This window comes from Podarcis melisellensis, assembly GCF_964234715.1.
Source record: "Podarcis melisellensis genome assembly, chromosome: 1".
Taxonomy (NCBI): domain Eukaryota; kingdom Metazoa; phylum Chordata; class Lepidosauria; order Squamata; family Lacertidae; genus Podarcis; species Podarcis melisellensis.
Genome location: NC_138528.1, coordinates 94,334,866 through 94,352,176, shown reverse-complemented (window position 1 = coordinate 94,352,176; position 17,311 = coordinate 94,334,866). Strand labels below are relative to the sequence as shown.

At 39.5% G+C, this 17,311-nt stretch overlaps 1 protein-coding gene across 1 annotated transcript in view; it reads left to right on the top strand.

The window, feature by feature from the left end:
- The window catches only part of DPP10 (dipeptidyl peptidase like 10), a 582,520-nt gene that overhangs the window by 40,192 nt on the left and 525,017 nt on the right, over positions 1–17,311 (top strand). The window contains exons 2-3 of the mRNA XM_081921713.1: positions 11,474–11,569; positions 14,833–15,240. Coding sequence (XP_081777839.1) covers positions 15,181–15,240 — 60 coding nt within the window. The 5' untranslated portion in view covers positions 11,474–11,569; positions 14,833–15,180. The remainder of the gene's footprint in view (positions 1–11,473; positions 11,570–14,832; positions 15,241–17,311) is intronic.

Sequence of the window (17,311 nt, the reverse complement as noted above, 5' to 3'; positions counted from 1 at the left end):
AACTCATGGTTTTAACTCAGGAATTTTGCAGTGGTATAACACCGCCCTGCCTCCAGTTTGGACTTAATGACTGATTTCACAGTATGGGAAAACCATCAGGGTTCATATCCACACAACAATGGAGCAATACATGAAATGTGTGCTTATAAATAAATAAATCATTTGTACAATTTCTTACCCTTGGCTGATTGTAAAAATTCCTAAACTTAAGTTAAGGAAATTAAGGAAAATTTGTAGTAGATACATAAATTTAATATTGCATATTGTTGGGGTGGGTGACATAGCTGTCATCTTTTCCCTTTTCTTGCAAGGAATCCTATTCGGAATAAGGGAATTTCCCTTTAAAAATGGGAAATGTTGACAGCTATGGTGGGTGAAGGCATTAAGGAAAAAACAATTCATGGCATTGAGAGAAAGAAAAAAGCACCCTGGAAGGTACAATCCTATGCACCAGAGCTTTCCAAACTGTGTGTCATGACACGTTGGTGTGTTGGCTGAAGTGGGGTTGGAAAGGGTTAGTTTAACCTCTGGTTTTCTAGTAAAACTGAATTACTGTGTCACGAAATTATGCAAAACTGAATTACTGTGTTGCAAAATGATGCATGTTCAAAAACTGTGTCACCAACTTGAAAAGTTTGGAAAGCTCTGCTATACACATTGCAGCCATAGTCTTATTGAACTCAGTGGACCTTATGTCTGAGTTACAGAACATACAGAATTGCAATGTAACAATTCAGAATTATTCAGCAGCAGTTATTCTGGGCCACCACCATCAGCCTCCACCAATGGGGAAATTACATATATAAAGCCCTATTCCCACACTTTTCTGTTGACACTTCCATAAATAACAGGGGCCTTGAGAGATATGCATACCGTAACTGATAGGGAGCAGCACGAATGAAGTGTGACAGGAACACAGCTTGGATGGAAGGATTTTCTCTAAAGTCATTATACTTATAGAGTAATGTATCTAAAATTTGCCATCCTATGAGAATGCAGGATGGTCACTGTTTATAAAAGCTGGGCTCTCTTCTCTGGTAACTGCAGATAGTTTTTCCTCATGCAGCAAGTTCTGTAATGCTGTGTGTCAAATACGCTTAGCAAAGTGCAGCCCATCTGCTGAGCACATGGCTAGAAATGAGCCAGCTTGCTCTGAATGGAACCACCAGCATATAGACACGTCTGTAAAAACTCTGACCTCCAAGACACAGACTAAATGCCAATATTGGCATGAGAAATAGCCATTTTATAATTGATTGATTAATGTGAAAAACATTTAGGTTGCTTTTGAGCTAAAAAAGCTCCCAGACACAGCTACAGTCTAGTCAGGGAGATTTCTCAACTTCTGAGGTTGTTTGAGGGGAATTTGTTTGATTTAGGTATTTCCTTTAATGTGCACTTCCTTTCTGTACTTAATAGAAGGGTAGGAGCCAAGAAGGCTGGGCTGACATCCACTTATTTTGACCAATTTTGATGAAATTTTGGGAAACAGAAAATATTATTAACATTTTTTAAAAATGCTACTTTTAGGAGCAGAGGAAGTGGTCTTGTATCAAGTCAGATCATTGGTCCACCAAATTCAGTATTGTTTATATCAGCTGGCAGTGACTTTCCCCAGTTTCAGGCAGGGAATATTCCCAGAAGTAACTGGAAAAAGCGACAAGTGAGGTGCTGCTGAGTTCTGTCCAGGACCCATTGTTGTTCAACGACTTTATAAATGATGTGGATGAAGGAATTGAGGGGATGTTCATAAAAATTGCAGATGACACTAAACTGGAAAGAGTAGCTATTGCAGAATTGGAATTCAAGATGGCCTTAACAGAACAGAGAACTGGGCCAGAACAAAATGAATTTCAGCAGGGACAAATGTAAGGTTCTACACTTAGCTGCTCAAATATATGATGGGGGACACTGTTTGATGTGTGATGGCTCTATTTGATGATGAAGCCATCAAGCAATAGAACATGCATCTGTGAACCAACCCTGTGTGCCACCTGATCATTATCATACTATTCAATAAAATAAAAAGGAAGTTGCCAAATGAACTGAATGCATTTTTCAGTTTTAGTTAGACATTTCCTATGCGTTATTTTTTTCTGTGGGTAAGCCTAATTTAACTCAAAAGGACTCGCATGTAAGCACACTGTCAAAGTAGTATTCACAACCTCAAGGCAAACTTGTATGCATTTCAACTCTAATTTGGAAAAATGACGTTGGGCCAAGGTGGGGTTAGGTAGGGATGAAGTCCACAGGATATGGATTTGGAAGACATATATATTCAGCGTTAATAATGTTCAAAGGAAATACATGCAAAGTAGATTTCATGCCTCTTTCAGCTTGGCGCTTTTAGGCTCAGAGCATAAATTGACTGCTGGTGGTGAAAGCATGTCGTTCTGGATTTTTCTTCTGTGGTTAAGTACTTTTTTATTGACATTAGCCGCTCTTCAGCTGATTCTGCAAACTGGGTATATAGTTCTGCAAAAGTCTCAAATTGCACACATATATGTAGTTCTGGAAGCTGTTACTGATAGTGGCAGGATGCTGCTGAGGAGTCCAAATACTGGTTGAAAATGGCCAGAACTTTACTGAGAACTTTACTACAGTATTGTACCTGTTTGCTGTTCCAGGGTCAGGAGAGAAAGGGGGAGTCATGTTCTGCTCATGGAAGTCCTTTATACACAGTTGGTTATCATTCTTTACGTAGCCAGCAGATGCTCTGAATTAAAAGTAATACTTGATCAATTTGCTTTTTGATTTTGAAGTGGCACAAACTGCAGGTGCTTTTCAGGTTCACTGTGGAACCAAGATATGCTAGGAGTAAAAAAAAAGTCTGTTGAATTCCGTAATGTCTCATTACAGCCAGGTTAGGATGACCAGCTTGACTGTATGAAATGAAACTTTGTTTTTCATTGAAAGTTAAGTTGACAACACTCATATGGCTATCTGAACAGTTAAACAGCCTCAACTATCTTGTGTTAAAATGCCAAATAACTGTGTTGGAAATTGCTATTCACATGTATTGTGGTTTAGCTGACATTTATTATTTCATATTTTGACAGACAATGGATTTTTACTTCTCACGAACTTCCATAGAGATTCTTCGTTAAGGTTGCTGAATTAACATATTCTTGTTATTTTGGTTTTATTTTGCTTTGGGAATGCTAATAATTACATTCCACTTGCATTTAATTGGGTATTTCGGTTTTAAAGCTAGAGATGGTTTCAATTTGGGGTGGGGAAGTGTTTGCTGTAGCTTTGATTTAAGGTTTTTCATTCTGCTTTTTGAATACTAGTAGGAGGGCAAGGAAGACAGCTTGAACACTTAGAAAATGAGCTTCTGAGGTGTAATTTATCTTGGTCACTGAAACAGAGAGCTTTTGCAAACCTACCTAAGCAGTCTTCAGTTATTTTGAGTGGTATTTTAGCCACCTAGTTTGCTGAATCATGTTTGTTGAAATGCACACGTTAGTAAGTCTGGTTTGTAGCCAGGATGCAGAAGAGCTATAACAATATGGCACTGGTAAGCCAGCCTTGATGCTGACTGACAACTTTGCACCATCAAACACCAATATGTTAAGGGGGCTGGTGTACATTTGTGTGTGGCTGGCAAAACCTACAGATCTGAAGCAACAGCCAGTGTTAATGTAAGTGAAAACTCTGCAGCCATTGGGGTAAATAAACCCACAAGTTTGGTTGAATCACACTTTCCTTGGGTGTCAAGTGTTTGCATAGGTTTATATTGCTAGAGTACTAGCAAGATGAGATGCTTGCAGGAGGTACATGATTACAAATCCACCTGTGTTAGCAAATAAAATAGCAATACAGTAATGCTTACATTTGTGTGGAGCTTTTGTAGTGTTCTTTGCACTTATAAGGGAGTAACTGGAAAAAAATATGTCCTTGGAGGACTTTTAGTTTAGTTTAGAAAAAGCTGCATAGTGGGGTGGTGGTGGTATATGTGCATACATTTATGCATGCTGGGAACTTGGCATAATCTATTAAATATGAATTATGTAAAGATTCAGAACAGAAGAAAGGAAGTACGGTACTTTTCCACAGAGATAATGCCCAGGAGCAGCCAATATGGTAGGGCAGTACCATGGCACCACCTTCCCACCAGTGGCATTGTACCACTTATCAACACTATGCAGGGACAGGGAAGAATGGTGGTGTGGTCAGGAATGGGTGGGGGACACTGGTAGAGGCAATCCAGTGCTCTTGCCTGTGTGTCCACATTACTATCACAACCTCAGCATCACATAGCCCTTATTCTGCACCATCACAATAAGCAGTGATGGCACTGCTGTTATGACACCCTTGGTGTGTGTCACTGTTCCACTACATTGTCTATTCCTGGTGATGCCACAATTAGGCTGCATTCCTAACTCAATTTACCTGGGAGCAAGCCCCATTGAATTCAGTAGGACGTATGGTTAGGCTTGCACAAATTCATGGAGGATAAGACCACCAGTGGCAATGAATTATGATTACAATAAGTTACATCCAGACTCAGAGACAGCATATTGTAGGGGGGAGGGGCAGGGGGGCAGAAAACAGGAAAAACGGATTTCACTCTTCCTTTTCTTGTGGGGCACCTGAAGGCATCTGGTTGATCACTGTAGGAAACATGGTACAGTGGTACCTCAGGTTACATATGCTTCAGGTTACATACGCTTCAGGTTACAGGCTCAGCTAACCCAGAAATAGTAGCTTGGGTTAAGAAATTTACTTCAGGATGAGAACAGAAATCGTGCTCTGGTGGTGCGGCGGCAGCGGGAGGCCCCATTAGCTAAAGTGGTGCTTCAGGTTAAGAACAGTTTCAGGTTAAGAATGGCCCTCCGGAACGAATTAAGTACTTAACCTGAGGTACCACTGTACTGGATCCAGAAGGGCTCTTCTAATTCATACATTGGTGTGATAAACCTTATTGACTTGCAAGGTAGTAATTCCATATTTCATCCATTTTACAGATGAAGAGTTAATTATGTCAGTGTTATTTCCTGTGTCATGTGAAGTTCCTCCTAGTTCCTACATAGATCTTTTAAAACTGATATTCAATTCCATTGCAATGCTTTTGGCAGGAAGAGGAAATATTAATATTATCATACTCAAGTGTGGTGCAGTTCAGCTTTCTATTTTTGCAACATTTTAGATCCTGTTGACCATTATTACTACCTTTTTTTTTTTTGCTAGTTTTCCAAGCACATTTCTCTTTTTCATATCTTCTCATTCATCTCTTTCCTACTGAACTGACAATGAGCTCAGTTGATTGTCTACAGTCTCTGGCTGCCAATTCATAGCACCTTAACTTGAATGTCCTGAAATGTAAATCCACTTTCTTCCAAAAGAGCCAAGGGAATTACAAGCCACTTCCTGAATTGTACCTTTCTGTTGTGTCTCAGTGCTCTTTAGCTTGCCTTGTTATATATGCCTATAATGTCTAATCCAATTAAAATTATATTTCTGCCAAAAGAAAACTTCAGTTAGCACTGGGGGTTGCTGCAGGTGTCAAATCCTGCAGGTTTCTTTTTCACATTCTATCTACTGTTTTGTCTGACAACAAGCTGCAGTCTTTTTTTCTGGAGTCACTGAGATACAAGTCCAGTACAATGTATATTGTATTCAGAAGTTAGTGACACTGAGTTTTCTGGGACCGTAGATTTGGCTTTCCCTATTTTCCAGTCTTAAATTCAGATCTCTATATTTCTTCAGCATTTTTTTAAAGCTCCTTGTGAAAATTAATTAGCATCTTAGTGCAAATTTCTCCCAGTAAACACATTTTTTATGCAGTTTTAACTAATATAAGCATTTTTGCAGTTTTCCCCTAATATTTTGAACTTTTGTATTCCCATCCCACATGAATATATTCGTTTTAATACACATTCCCCCCTAACATGTGAATTTTTGCATGCATTGGCTGATTAGAGAAGTGTAGCACAAAATGTGAAGATGTGTGAATTTCAAAGGATAGCTATGTTTTGGTTTGTGTATTGGTTTGGAAAGTGTGAATTAGGTAAATTTCCATTAAAATGCAAACAAAATCAAATTTCTGCCCCATCCTTAACTGGAACTCACTCCCAAATCAGTTGTTTATTGATTGATGACATCAACAGCAATCCAAGGACATGTTTGTAATGTTTTGCCATATGATCATCTTTTTGTTTTTCTCTGTAGATGCATTTGTGTAGAAGGCTACATCTTTCCAATCTTACATGACACGATAGACCAGACAAAATTCCCCTTTCTATACAAGTATGAAAAGTAAACTAGTTCTGTCTTCCTTTGTTTTGGGTCTGTGTGCCTATCCCACTCCTTCAAACAAAATTGAAAGAAATGAAAATGCCATTGAATCTACTGCTTTGACTCACCTAAATTTGGGACACAGCCTATTTATGAGTCCCCAATCCACCAAATGAAAACCAGTGAAGAAAACAGGTCTGTGGAAGGACAAACAATTATATTTACTTGTCAAGTAGTGAGATTTTATAATCCTTCCCCGACCTGCCACCCAGGCTTTCCCCATCAGATTGACTTTCATTTCCCAGCAACATAAACAGTAAATTTGGAATATAAGGCTGAGGTGGTGTGTTTGTGTCTGGATCCCAAATATAGCTTATATGTTTTCTATATATATTGCAAGGAAATACCCTCTTCCCATGCTAACTATAAATATCTGTCATTCCCCCCCTCCCTGTTTGTACGACACCGAACATATATCAGAAGGTGTTGACCTGAAATAAAAAATACAACCCACCAGCAAATATTGAAAAAATTGTATTGTAAAGTCAAAGTGGTTGTGGAAAACTCCCAGATAAACTGTTTTATTACATTGGCAGACCAAGGGAACATTTCTCCAGAACTGACTGTAAATATCTGTTTCACTAAAAGCAGAAGAGAAAGAAAGAAACCTGGTTGTATGACCAGCATCCATTAGCAGGTTTCACATTTGTTTTTATTTTTAGGACCACTGGTGAAGACCATTTGAATTAGAATTAGCTAGAGTTGAGCAATATTTCCAGCTTCAGGACATTTCATGTTTCATCTAGCTTGTGGGCTTCCTAACAGCTCTACAGCTCTGCAAAAGGTTTTCTGGATTTTGTTTGTATGCGTTTCTTAGGAAGAAAAGGGGATCCCCCCCCTCCATTAGTTAAATTGGATAATTCAACTAACAAGTTATACTCCCTTAACAAAACATTGTAGCGTATCCTGGATGTGACTGTGTCACATAACAACATAAGAAGAAGTCTGTTGCATCAGGCCATGCATAGGCCCATCTGGCTTGACATTCTGTTCACACAGTGACCAGCCAGGTGCCTTTAGGAAATCCACAAGCAGGACCTGAACGCAATAGCACTCTTCACATTTGGGATTTCTAGCTGCTGGAAATCCCATCAATCAGTCAGTCATGTTATTTGTATGCTGCCTTTCCAAATTTAAAACCACTTGCTGGAATAGTTACTGGAAAATTGGGGCAGCATAATGAGTTGGGTTGGTAATATGATGGGCCTCTATACGCAGCCCTCAACAAAAGATCTAAAATAAATTAACCCTAGTTTTAGTTAATATGTTTGATCCCAAGTTATCTAACACACTTTCCATTTCTGTTGATTCTCTTCTCCTGTTGCAGCCTCCCATGTCCCATTCCATGACATTCTGGAGAGCACCTTCAAGAGTTAGTTTTATTCAGGCTTTGAGGGTGATGGGGGCTGAAGTGTGAAGGTGGCAATGGGGAAGTACCCTTGTGAAGGGCTAACTCCCCTGGAGATTCTCTGGACATAACCCAGTGTTTCTTTTTAATTAGGCAGCATTTGTATGTTAATATGAACTTGGATATAGGAGGTCTGTTTGTGCTGCACTCTCTGCCATTGTGGTTGCTGATAATGTTTAAAGGAGGGATAGGAGAGCTGTGGTCCTCCAGATGTTGCTCAATGACAACTTCTATCATTCCTGAACATTGTCCACATTGATGGGGCTGATGGAAAGTGGAGTCTAACCACAGCTAGAGCACCACAAGTTCTCCATGCCTGATCCCCCCCCAAATTATCTACCCCACTCTTTATACAAAATCTTCCTTTTTTGAGTCCTGTTGCCCTCTTAACAGTCCTTAATGCTGTCTTGAGCAATTTTGTTCAGAAAGGTTGGAGAGATGTCTTCTGTGCTAGTTGAGCCCTTCTCTAACTGGCAGTGGAATGGTGCATGTCTTAAAGGTCCAGAGGTATTGCCTTTCTCAAGGTATTGCCTTTCTCAAGGGCCCAATGTTTCTGTCAAAAAGGCAAACTTCATCTTAGATTTTTGTAGTTCATCAAAGTTCCTCTGCTGCCTCAGTAGACACTCAAAACTGTCATGGGCTGCGGGTTATACAAACACACTGGCAGAGAAAATCTCTGCCATATAGAACAATGCACACAGGACTGTAGTCCTCTGTCAGCAAACACTCGCAGCTGAGGTTGGCAAATGGGAGCAGGTGACCTGACTTGAATCTATCGCCAGGGCCCCTTATGTGTAGGGAATGGATGTGACATTCTATGATCATCTCCAAGACAAGCTTGTGCAGTTCTCTCAGGGCTGAAGGGGAAGGGGAGCGAATAACCTGAGGCCCAAGGAAAGGGTTATGGAAAAGGCCAGCATCACACCTTGAGAGCTTTTGGAAAGTTTCATTGTTCTGCTCAGGATTCCCCCCCCCCCCACTTACCATGTAAGGAACATGTGGAAATCCGGAAGGAGGAGAGGAGAAATGTCCAAAAATTTCTACACATTATTTCTCTCTTTCTGACCCACCTGTTTTTTCCATTCATTTTATGGTGGATAAGGAATGCTGCCATGCTACTTAATAATGTGTTGGTCCCATTGTCACCCATATTAGTTACATTTAGCTGTTGGAAGAAGTATAGAAAGCTATAAACAGAATGACCTCTTTTGTAATTTTTATATTTTGGCCATTCGCGATAGCCTGGAAATGTAGGAGTGCCTTAAATATTGGTAGCAGCTCATCTCTTACATGAAATTTGGTTCATTGTTTTGGATTCTTTTCCACTATGAATGTTCTGTTGCAATGCGTTGAATAGGCCAGCAATGTGCTGTATGACACAAAGCAGGCAGAAGTTAGATTTGTTCTGGTGCTGCAATCCCCCACATGAGTATCACCATATGTGTAGGAGCACAGATGTGTGTGCTAAGCTGTATCCCATCTCCATTGGAGTTGGAGAATGAACCTCTGAAGCAGAGTGTCTCCTGTGCTGTCAGAAGAGCATTCAGAACCATGCTGATAGTCTCCAAAAATACCAGCGGCTCCTCCCACTTCAGACAATCAACTTGTGGAGGACAGTGCGACCAGGGTGGAGTTTTAGGCATTCACCCCTGCTCTCCCCCCTCAATGCTACTCACCTGGGGAATTATAACACCTGAATAGAGCTATAAAGAAGAATCTAACTAGAGGTGATTGGTGTAAATAAGGGTTTGCTGAAATTAAAATAACCTCAAGTGCTTAGATAATGGCGTAGCATCATGATGCCCTAGTGTTTATGAAACACAATTACTAAAAAGCTTAATGTGGAAATGCATAATGTGAGAAAACCTCAGAATTGTACCGAGTGCCATGAATATTTTCTGATCAAAGCATCAAACACTTAGTGAGATGTGTGGGTGACAGTATATCTTTTAGTGAGGAACGATCTAAACTATTTCTATTTCTCCCCCACCCCACTTAATTCTTCTAGTGGGTCAGAGTGCTACATTATTTCCCTCCCCTCAATATTGGTTGAAGTTAAACATCATGAAGCCAATTCTAAGCAACTGGCTCAAATTTATTTTGCTTTTCTTGCAAACATCATCTAGTGTATGATCACATTTATCTATGTGTTTGTTTGCTTTTTAAAAAAATAATAGTCATCTGTTTGGGAGCCACAAGTAAAAGACAAATTAAGAAATTTTACTGAGCTGACACTTTTAAAAAGTACTGTGTTTCCCTGTAGTCACATGTACAAGCAGTCCATCAAATCACAAGGTCATTTGTTTAATAGATAAAAGGCAGGATAACTTAACAGACAGACAAAATAAATGGTCTCTGCATGCTCTTTGTTGTGTTATGGAGAGCTCAGATAAGTGTCATTTTTACAAATCTCTCTTACACCCACTCACACCACTTACCACTGAGACATTCGCCAAGCAGTTTACAAAATAACATATAAAATATTATATTTTAATTTATTTATTCAATTTCTATCCTGCCTTCTGTATAACATTGGCTGGTGATCTGCCAAGTGTGTGTGTATGTGTGGTAGCCTGTCTTTAACATATCCATTGGGAATAATCTTATTTGTTGTCTTACATATATCCATGGTATGTAAAACTTCATTCCTTTTGCTCTTCTCTTGTGGCATGCTGTCATCTTAGTATACTATGTTCTTCTGTTCTTTGCATGTCAGTGTATTTTGGTTATGGAGTATACTGCCCCACTGGTAATAGGGTAGACTAGATGATGGTCACTTCCATTGCCACTTCTTGTGAGGTACTCCATGATGTGATATGAGCAGAACCAACCTTAAGAACTTTGTGAGTGCTTTAATTTTTTCTTAATTAACACACTTCAACTTTTTTTAAAAAATGATTATTTGGCCTTCCTATTTCCTACTTTACCCTCACATGAATAGAACTGTGAGTCTAGATCTGAAGGAATGTAAAGTGGAAACAATGCCATTTTCTTTTGCCCCCCCCCCCCACGTAGGATGAAAACTTGGCCACCCCCTTCCATTTCTAACACTAGTCAAGATTCTGAGGTTTTGCTCTTTGCCATTGGATGGAGTTACCAATCACTCAGAAATCTGCCTTGCACTTGTTCATCAAAGCTTATTGCTACCCCTTCTAATTAGAATATGCTCAGTTGATATCAGTAGTTGCTAGTGTTTAGTAAGTCCATGGTCCAGCTCACAGAGTGTATAAGAAGCAATAAAAGGAAAAAATACTGCCTGAGAGCATTTTGTCGAAGGAAAGCAAAATAGCAATTGGGATCGTCCCTTGAGTGCTCCGTGCCTATCAAAACTTTAGTATATTGGTTTGCTCATCTCTTTTGCTATCACATCCATTAGATGCATCATAATTTGAAAAATTTGACTTTGGCAGCGCTGGTAAGGAAGAACATAAGGCTTTGGAAGTAAGGCTGAGGCAAATATGTGTGGCAAGGGAACAATACTGGGAATTAGAGTATTAACAGCAGGGTACTGAGAGATCTGAATAACGATCAAGTGCTGCAGGGAATAGTCTCTCTAATTTGATGGCTGCAATGATGGTATTAGTGTCCTGCAGTTGCTGTTGATGTGTTTTAACTGCAGGGCTTTGAACAACGTAAGTTTTGGTGATGCTGTCCTCTGGACTTATGGGAGTTCTTTAAAGATTTTTCTGTCTTCAAAGGAAGCAGCTTTTTTGATGATTTATTGATCGATTAATTAATTGTATTTCAATTCTGCCCTTCTTCCAGAATGATCGAGGTTCTGTTTGGGAGGGGCCATTGCTCAGTGGTGGAGCAGCTGCCTTGCATGCAGAAGGAACCCAGTTCAGTCCCTTGTATCTCCAGGTAGGGCTGGGAGAGAACCCTGCCTGCAGAGCCACTGCTAAATGGACCCAATGGTCTGAGGATATGCAGCTTCCTATGTTGCTGTTAGGGCTGTTGGGAGGAAGAGAGTCATCATTATGATTTTCTCCTCTGTACTGTAATGTGAAATCTAGGCAGCTGTCCATGGCTTTTGTATGCTCTCCAGTACATTTTTGGAATCCATTTTGTTATTTAGTTGCACCCTGAAGGCTATGATACGTTTTTTTCAATCTGTCCTCTTCCTCCTTCTGGAACAAGCCAACGGCAAATATGCACATTAGCAGGCAGCAAGCGAGGTGCAATGCTAAGAAGAACTGAATTTAGTTAAGCAGCCAGTTACCAAAGAGGATTACAAGCACTATGAAGGATTAAAAGTTGCATTAAAGAAAGAAAAGACTAGAAGTGGATGGCATTTATCCAAAGAGTGAGCGCCACAACAGCCCTGCAGAGAATTTTAGGCAGCGTTTTATGGAATCCCATCCTATTGATTGGAGTTGTCCCTATGATGTTTTATCTTGATAAATGATCCACTTAAAGAGTCATTATCATTCTTGAGACCCCTTGTTAGGCTTATATTATAATTAGGTCAGATAAAATAAGACTGAGAGGTTAATCAGTGAAATTTATGCCTCCTAGGGACAGATAAATTAACATTTTGTAGAAGTCCATCCAAACACAACGCCAGCAAGTTATTGATCACGCTGTATGTCTTTGTCTGCTCCCCCTCCCACTCATCTCTTGTTGTCTAAAGAAGGATTTTATTTGACAGCTTCAAGGTGTCTAATTTAGGTGCCTTTTTGGGGAAATTTGCACAGAAAATTGGTTTTTGCCAAAGCATGAAACAAGACATAAAGACTCCAATAAAGTTCTTATTGGGTCTCATAAAATTCAGTGCATATTTAGTCCTCCTCAAACTCTTAGCAATGAATTTCATTAGCTTCAAATACTGTGCACCACAGTTTGTTAAATATGAAATGATGTTTTTTCTAGTTCAGGGGAAAAGCATTTAGCCATTATCTCTTCTTGGGGGCAAAGGCAAGGACACGTATGAGTAACTTCCTGCAGTTTACTCCAGCCATGTCTGCTCACCCTTGGATCTCTCTGTTTGCTCATCCACCTGCCTGGAATTTTCCTCATTGATCCTCAGGACTGGTCAAACCTCGTCCAAATAAACTCATTGGAACTGGGCAGACTTTTGCTCTAGACTGCTCTTCCTGTTAGTACTCGTGTCTTTAGGCAGATCTTCATCCTAGATCTAGGTTTTCCTGTGGGAACTCTTTCATCAATTTCTCTTGAATCCAGACACAGTCCTGCTTGGACTCATGTTTTCTGGAAATCAGCATGCTTGTATTATTATTATTATTACTTTTCTATACTGCCCTTTCCCGAAGATCGCAGGGTGGCTTACAATACAAAAACACAAAAAAAACATACAACAATAACAAACAAACAAACATATAGTATTATTAGCCTGTACTAGTTAAGGTTCCAGCATAGGCACAGCCTCATAGGATGCGACATGTAATTTCTCATAGAAGTGATATGGAAAATGTAGGCTTTGTTTCTCAGGTTGTCTGTTTTGTCTAGGCTACCACAGAGGAAATGTTAGCTGCGCATACAAGCACACACATTTACACACAGAATGGTCCATTCTGCTTTGACATATCTGCCATGTTTAGTGCTGGTATTACAAATGGCAGTAGTGAGTGACGTGTTACCAAAGTGAATTATGTCACTTTGCCAGGGAGAAAGGCAGCCAAATTCTGTACAAATGGAATCTGCTCCAAAATATACAGTTCATGTTATGGGTGGAATTGAATCATGACCAGGACATATCAGAATCCATTAACGGATCATTGATTTCTTTAAATTTCTTTTAAAAAAATTTTTTCCACGAGGTTTCTTTACCACTTGAGTGCAACAAAGCCTCAAGGCAATTTACAAAAAGCTGATTTCTGTTAAGTTGTGAGGCTATGATAGGTCTTGCCACTTGGAGCTATTAGCGTGGCATGCAGTGACATCATCAACCTCCCAAGGCACGGGAGACCTCTGAGCTTTAAAAGCATGGCCAGCCTGTATATAAACAAAGCTGAGGCTGTTCTTCCACATTTCTTTTGCTCATGACAGAAAAGGGTAATAACATTCAATTTTACTAAATGGGCAACAGAATTTATTATTTATTCCTACTTTTTCACCTGATGATTAGCATGGATAAAATATTTACATCAACATTCCCATTCATTGAATGCCTCATGTATAGATATGGATGACTGTATGCATAATAGAAAACATTAATATTCAAGATCATCCTTATAGATGTTGGGTGATAATCTGACTAAGTCATATTCAAAGCAGAGTCTGCTCTGAATATGACTCATATTTCATATCACCCATTGTGATGAGCTAAGCATGTGATATCAAGAAAATAAATGCATCAAATGAAAGCAACCTCAGTGTATAAAGCGGGAATGAGCTGGTTTACCTGATTTCCAAGATATTTGACTTGATTTAGCTCAGTGAAGAGCATTACAAGAGAAACAATGTCAACAATAAACTATGCTGTCCCTCTCCCTTTGTCTCTGTTTGTCATGTTCACACTTACACCTCAGCATATGTAGCATTGATTGTCATGTCTACAAATACAGCTGCCTCATTTTTGGTGCATTTCTGTGCACCATAGGAACTGTAGAAAATGACCACAAGAAAGTCAGTCAAGTTGTTGTAGCCCTTGTAAGAGAAATGGAGAAGTGGGGAAGTACTGCAGGGATTTGATCTGATTCTGCATAGTGTAACCCTTATACCTACTTGAAAAGGATCAAAGGTATAATATCAGCATCCCGTTTTAACATGAGAACTCTGTAGTAAAATACAGTCCGGGTACTAGCCTAATGGGGCCATTTCAACACAGGAATGTGTATGGTGTGACTAAAGAACAGGTGGTTCCCTTCAGATTTTCCAAAAGAGAAATTAGGAGTGAGTTTTGATGCAAGCGTCTGGATGGGATGTCTCATTGTCTGCATATATTTCAGCTACTTTTACAAGCACTACCTCAGGAAACTGAAATTAATTGATAACATTGAAATTGTGTGTATGTATGTGTCTGTGGTGCGTTGTGTTTGTGCAGTTAGGATTTGAAGGCTAATCTGTAATTACCCCCTGAGTTAGATTAATTTCAAGGAAGGAGAGAGTGTGCTGGGCTGCAGTAAATACTGATGCAGTTTGCTGGTATTCTGTTCTTTTCAAAGGGTTGGTGAGTCGAGATCATTGGCTGCGCTGAGGAGCTGTCACATTCTCAGTGCTGGAGAGGTGCAGTGCAAGTGAATGGAAGCAGCATTTGAGCTCTCTGTGTGCAGAGGCTTCAGAAACCTGAAGAACGATGAATCAAATGAATACTCGAGTTTAAGGCTGAGATTCAGACTTGTACAAATCTGACAGCATCCCAGCCTCTAGAGCCATAAGCACTCGTAGGAGGGGAGAGAGAGAAAGAAAGAAAGAGAGAGAGCAACAGCAGAAGTCTGAGCAAGAAGGACGGATTTCTAGGCATTTGCTCCATAACTCATTGTGGAATTGTGCGCTATCCTGGGTGCTGAAACATGAACCAAACTGCAACAGTGTCCCATCACGTCAAATGCCAGTCATCCAAGACGATCAAGGTATGGACAATTCATTATTGTTGCAGATTGTGTGTGCATCTCTCTTTTTGTGCATATATATAGGAATATGTGGTGTTCATTATTTTGCATATTTAAGAAACTCTGACATATCTGCTTGACTAATTTTGATTGCTTGTGGATTATAAGAAGAGTATTGAATCTTTTGATTCTGAATTTTTTGGATAATGCTTGCATTGTTATTTCTAGTTTTCACTTAGGATAGCTAAGTTGGTGAGCTTTCTAAGTTTAAATATTAGCAATGGGTTATAATGATTAGCAAGTTTGGTAGGCTTGGCAGTACTTTCTACAATGAGGGGCAAAACAGCCAAGGAAAACACCACACACACAGTTAGCAACCTGTTTGATTTTTTTTCCATTAGTTTCTTGTGTTCTCTGAGTACTATATGGAATGCTCCAGGCACTGCACTGGGATTTTGAATTCTTGTCAATCATTTTAATGGTAAGGTCAGATCAGTTGTATGAATAGATATGTGAGCCAAGTTGAAATGAAATAGAGTATAGTTGCCTTGCTGTTGGCTTGTTAATTGAAAATGTTTTTGGTGGCTGGGATAGCCTAGAGATATTGTGGAACGCTGAACTTTTATTGATGGCCCTGTCATTCTGTGAACGGTCTTGACTGGCGTGGATTGATCTAATAACAACATGAAATAAGCTCTCTCATCATTTTGTGTTCTCCTTACTCTGCATTTGAGCCACATGCATACATATTCAATGTGTGGCAAATGATAGACATTGCTAATATTACAGTGAAAAGGGCCGACAGAAGGACTGCAGTGGTTTCTGTATAAACTTATCTACCCTTTACAGTAAGGTAAATGTATAGCAGTGAAAATAACTTTTCAGGCAAGGCACAGACTTTTTGGTGGTGTAAGGATTTCTTAATCTATTTCCTTTACATTGCAATTACATGTGTGTATGGGAGCCCTGCATAATGCTATTTTCTGGGCTGTATTATGGAGTCATTCTACCACAAGCAGGTATTTTATATATTTAGCAATATATATGAAAGAGTATATAGAGCACAACATGGAATGCCAAGTTTGAAATTCTGCCAGAAGGGGCATAAAAATGCTATAGCTGCAATCAGGCTCAGTCTTACTTGGAACTACATTCTACTGAATGCAGTGGGACATGGAGCGTAACCCTATGCAATTTGCATTCAGTGATAGTTACTCTCAAATAAGTATCTGAAGGACTGTAGCTATACTTGCAAGTAAGTGTGCACACAGCTGGGCACCCTGTGATATGGCAAAATCCAGCGGCCTCCTGCATGCTTATGAACAGTGAGGATCTAGGCTCTTTAAAGAAATGAATGATGTAAAGTACGATTACAACAAAACTAGTTTCTAAAACAAATTTAGCTTTGTTAGTTGTTTTGGACACAATATAGGAAACATGACTTATAGTAAAATCTTATACAGTACAAATCCCAGGTGAGTTCACTGGGGCTCACTCCTAGGTAAGTGTGCATAGGATTTCAGCTTTAATCTTCTTGTGTGTGTAAATGGACTCCATTTCTGAAGAGTAAATCATAAGGTATGTGTTTCTTACAATATTGTAATTATCAGCCACACAAGTTGTAATGGTATCTATAGAAACTAAATGACCACTTGTTTCATGTTTGCATATGAAGGTAAGCAAAATCCTATGAATTGCATTTAAACCGATCATACTGCAGTTAAGATAAAGTCACCCTCCACTCATCTTAAGGATCTGCAGTCCTAACCCTGTGAGTACTAAACGAAGGCTGTGCAATGCAGTATGGGACCTGTATCATATCTGCTACAGCTGAAACTATTTTTTTCCCACTGTTGGCAGCAGTTATTAAATGCACTTGACCATATGCCAGGAAGAAAGCACAAAAATGTTAGTGTCACATTAAAATCCCAGATTGGTCAATATGTATGTGTGTGTGTGTGTGTGTGTGTGCGAACGAGCGAGCGAGGGGGGGAGAGAAGAAATAACACCAGCGAATTGTGTTTAGCCATGGACCCTTTGTGCTACAGCTGTCATAAGAATAACAATGCCCAAGATAAACCTTTTGATATTT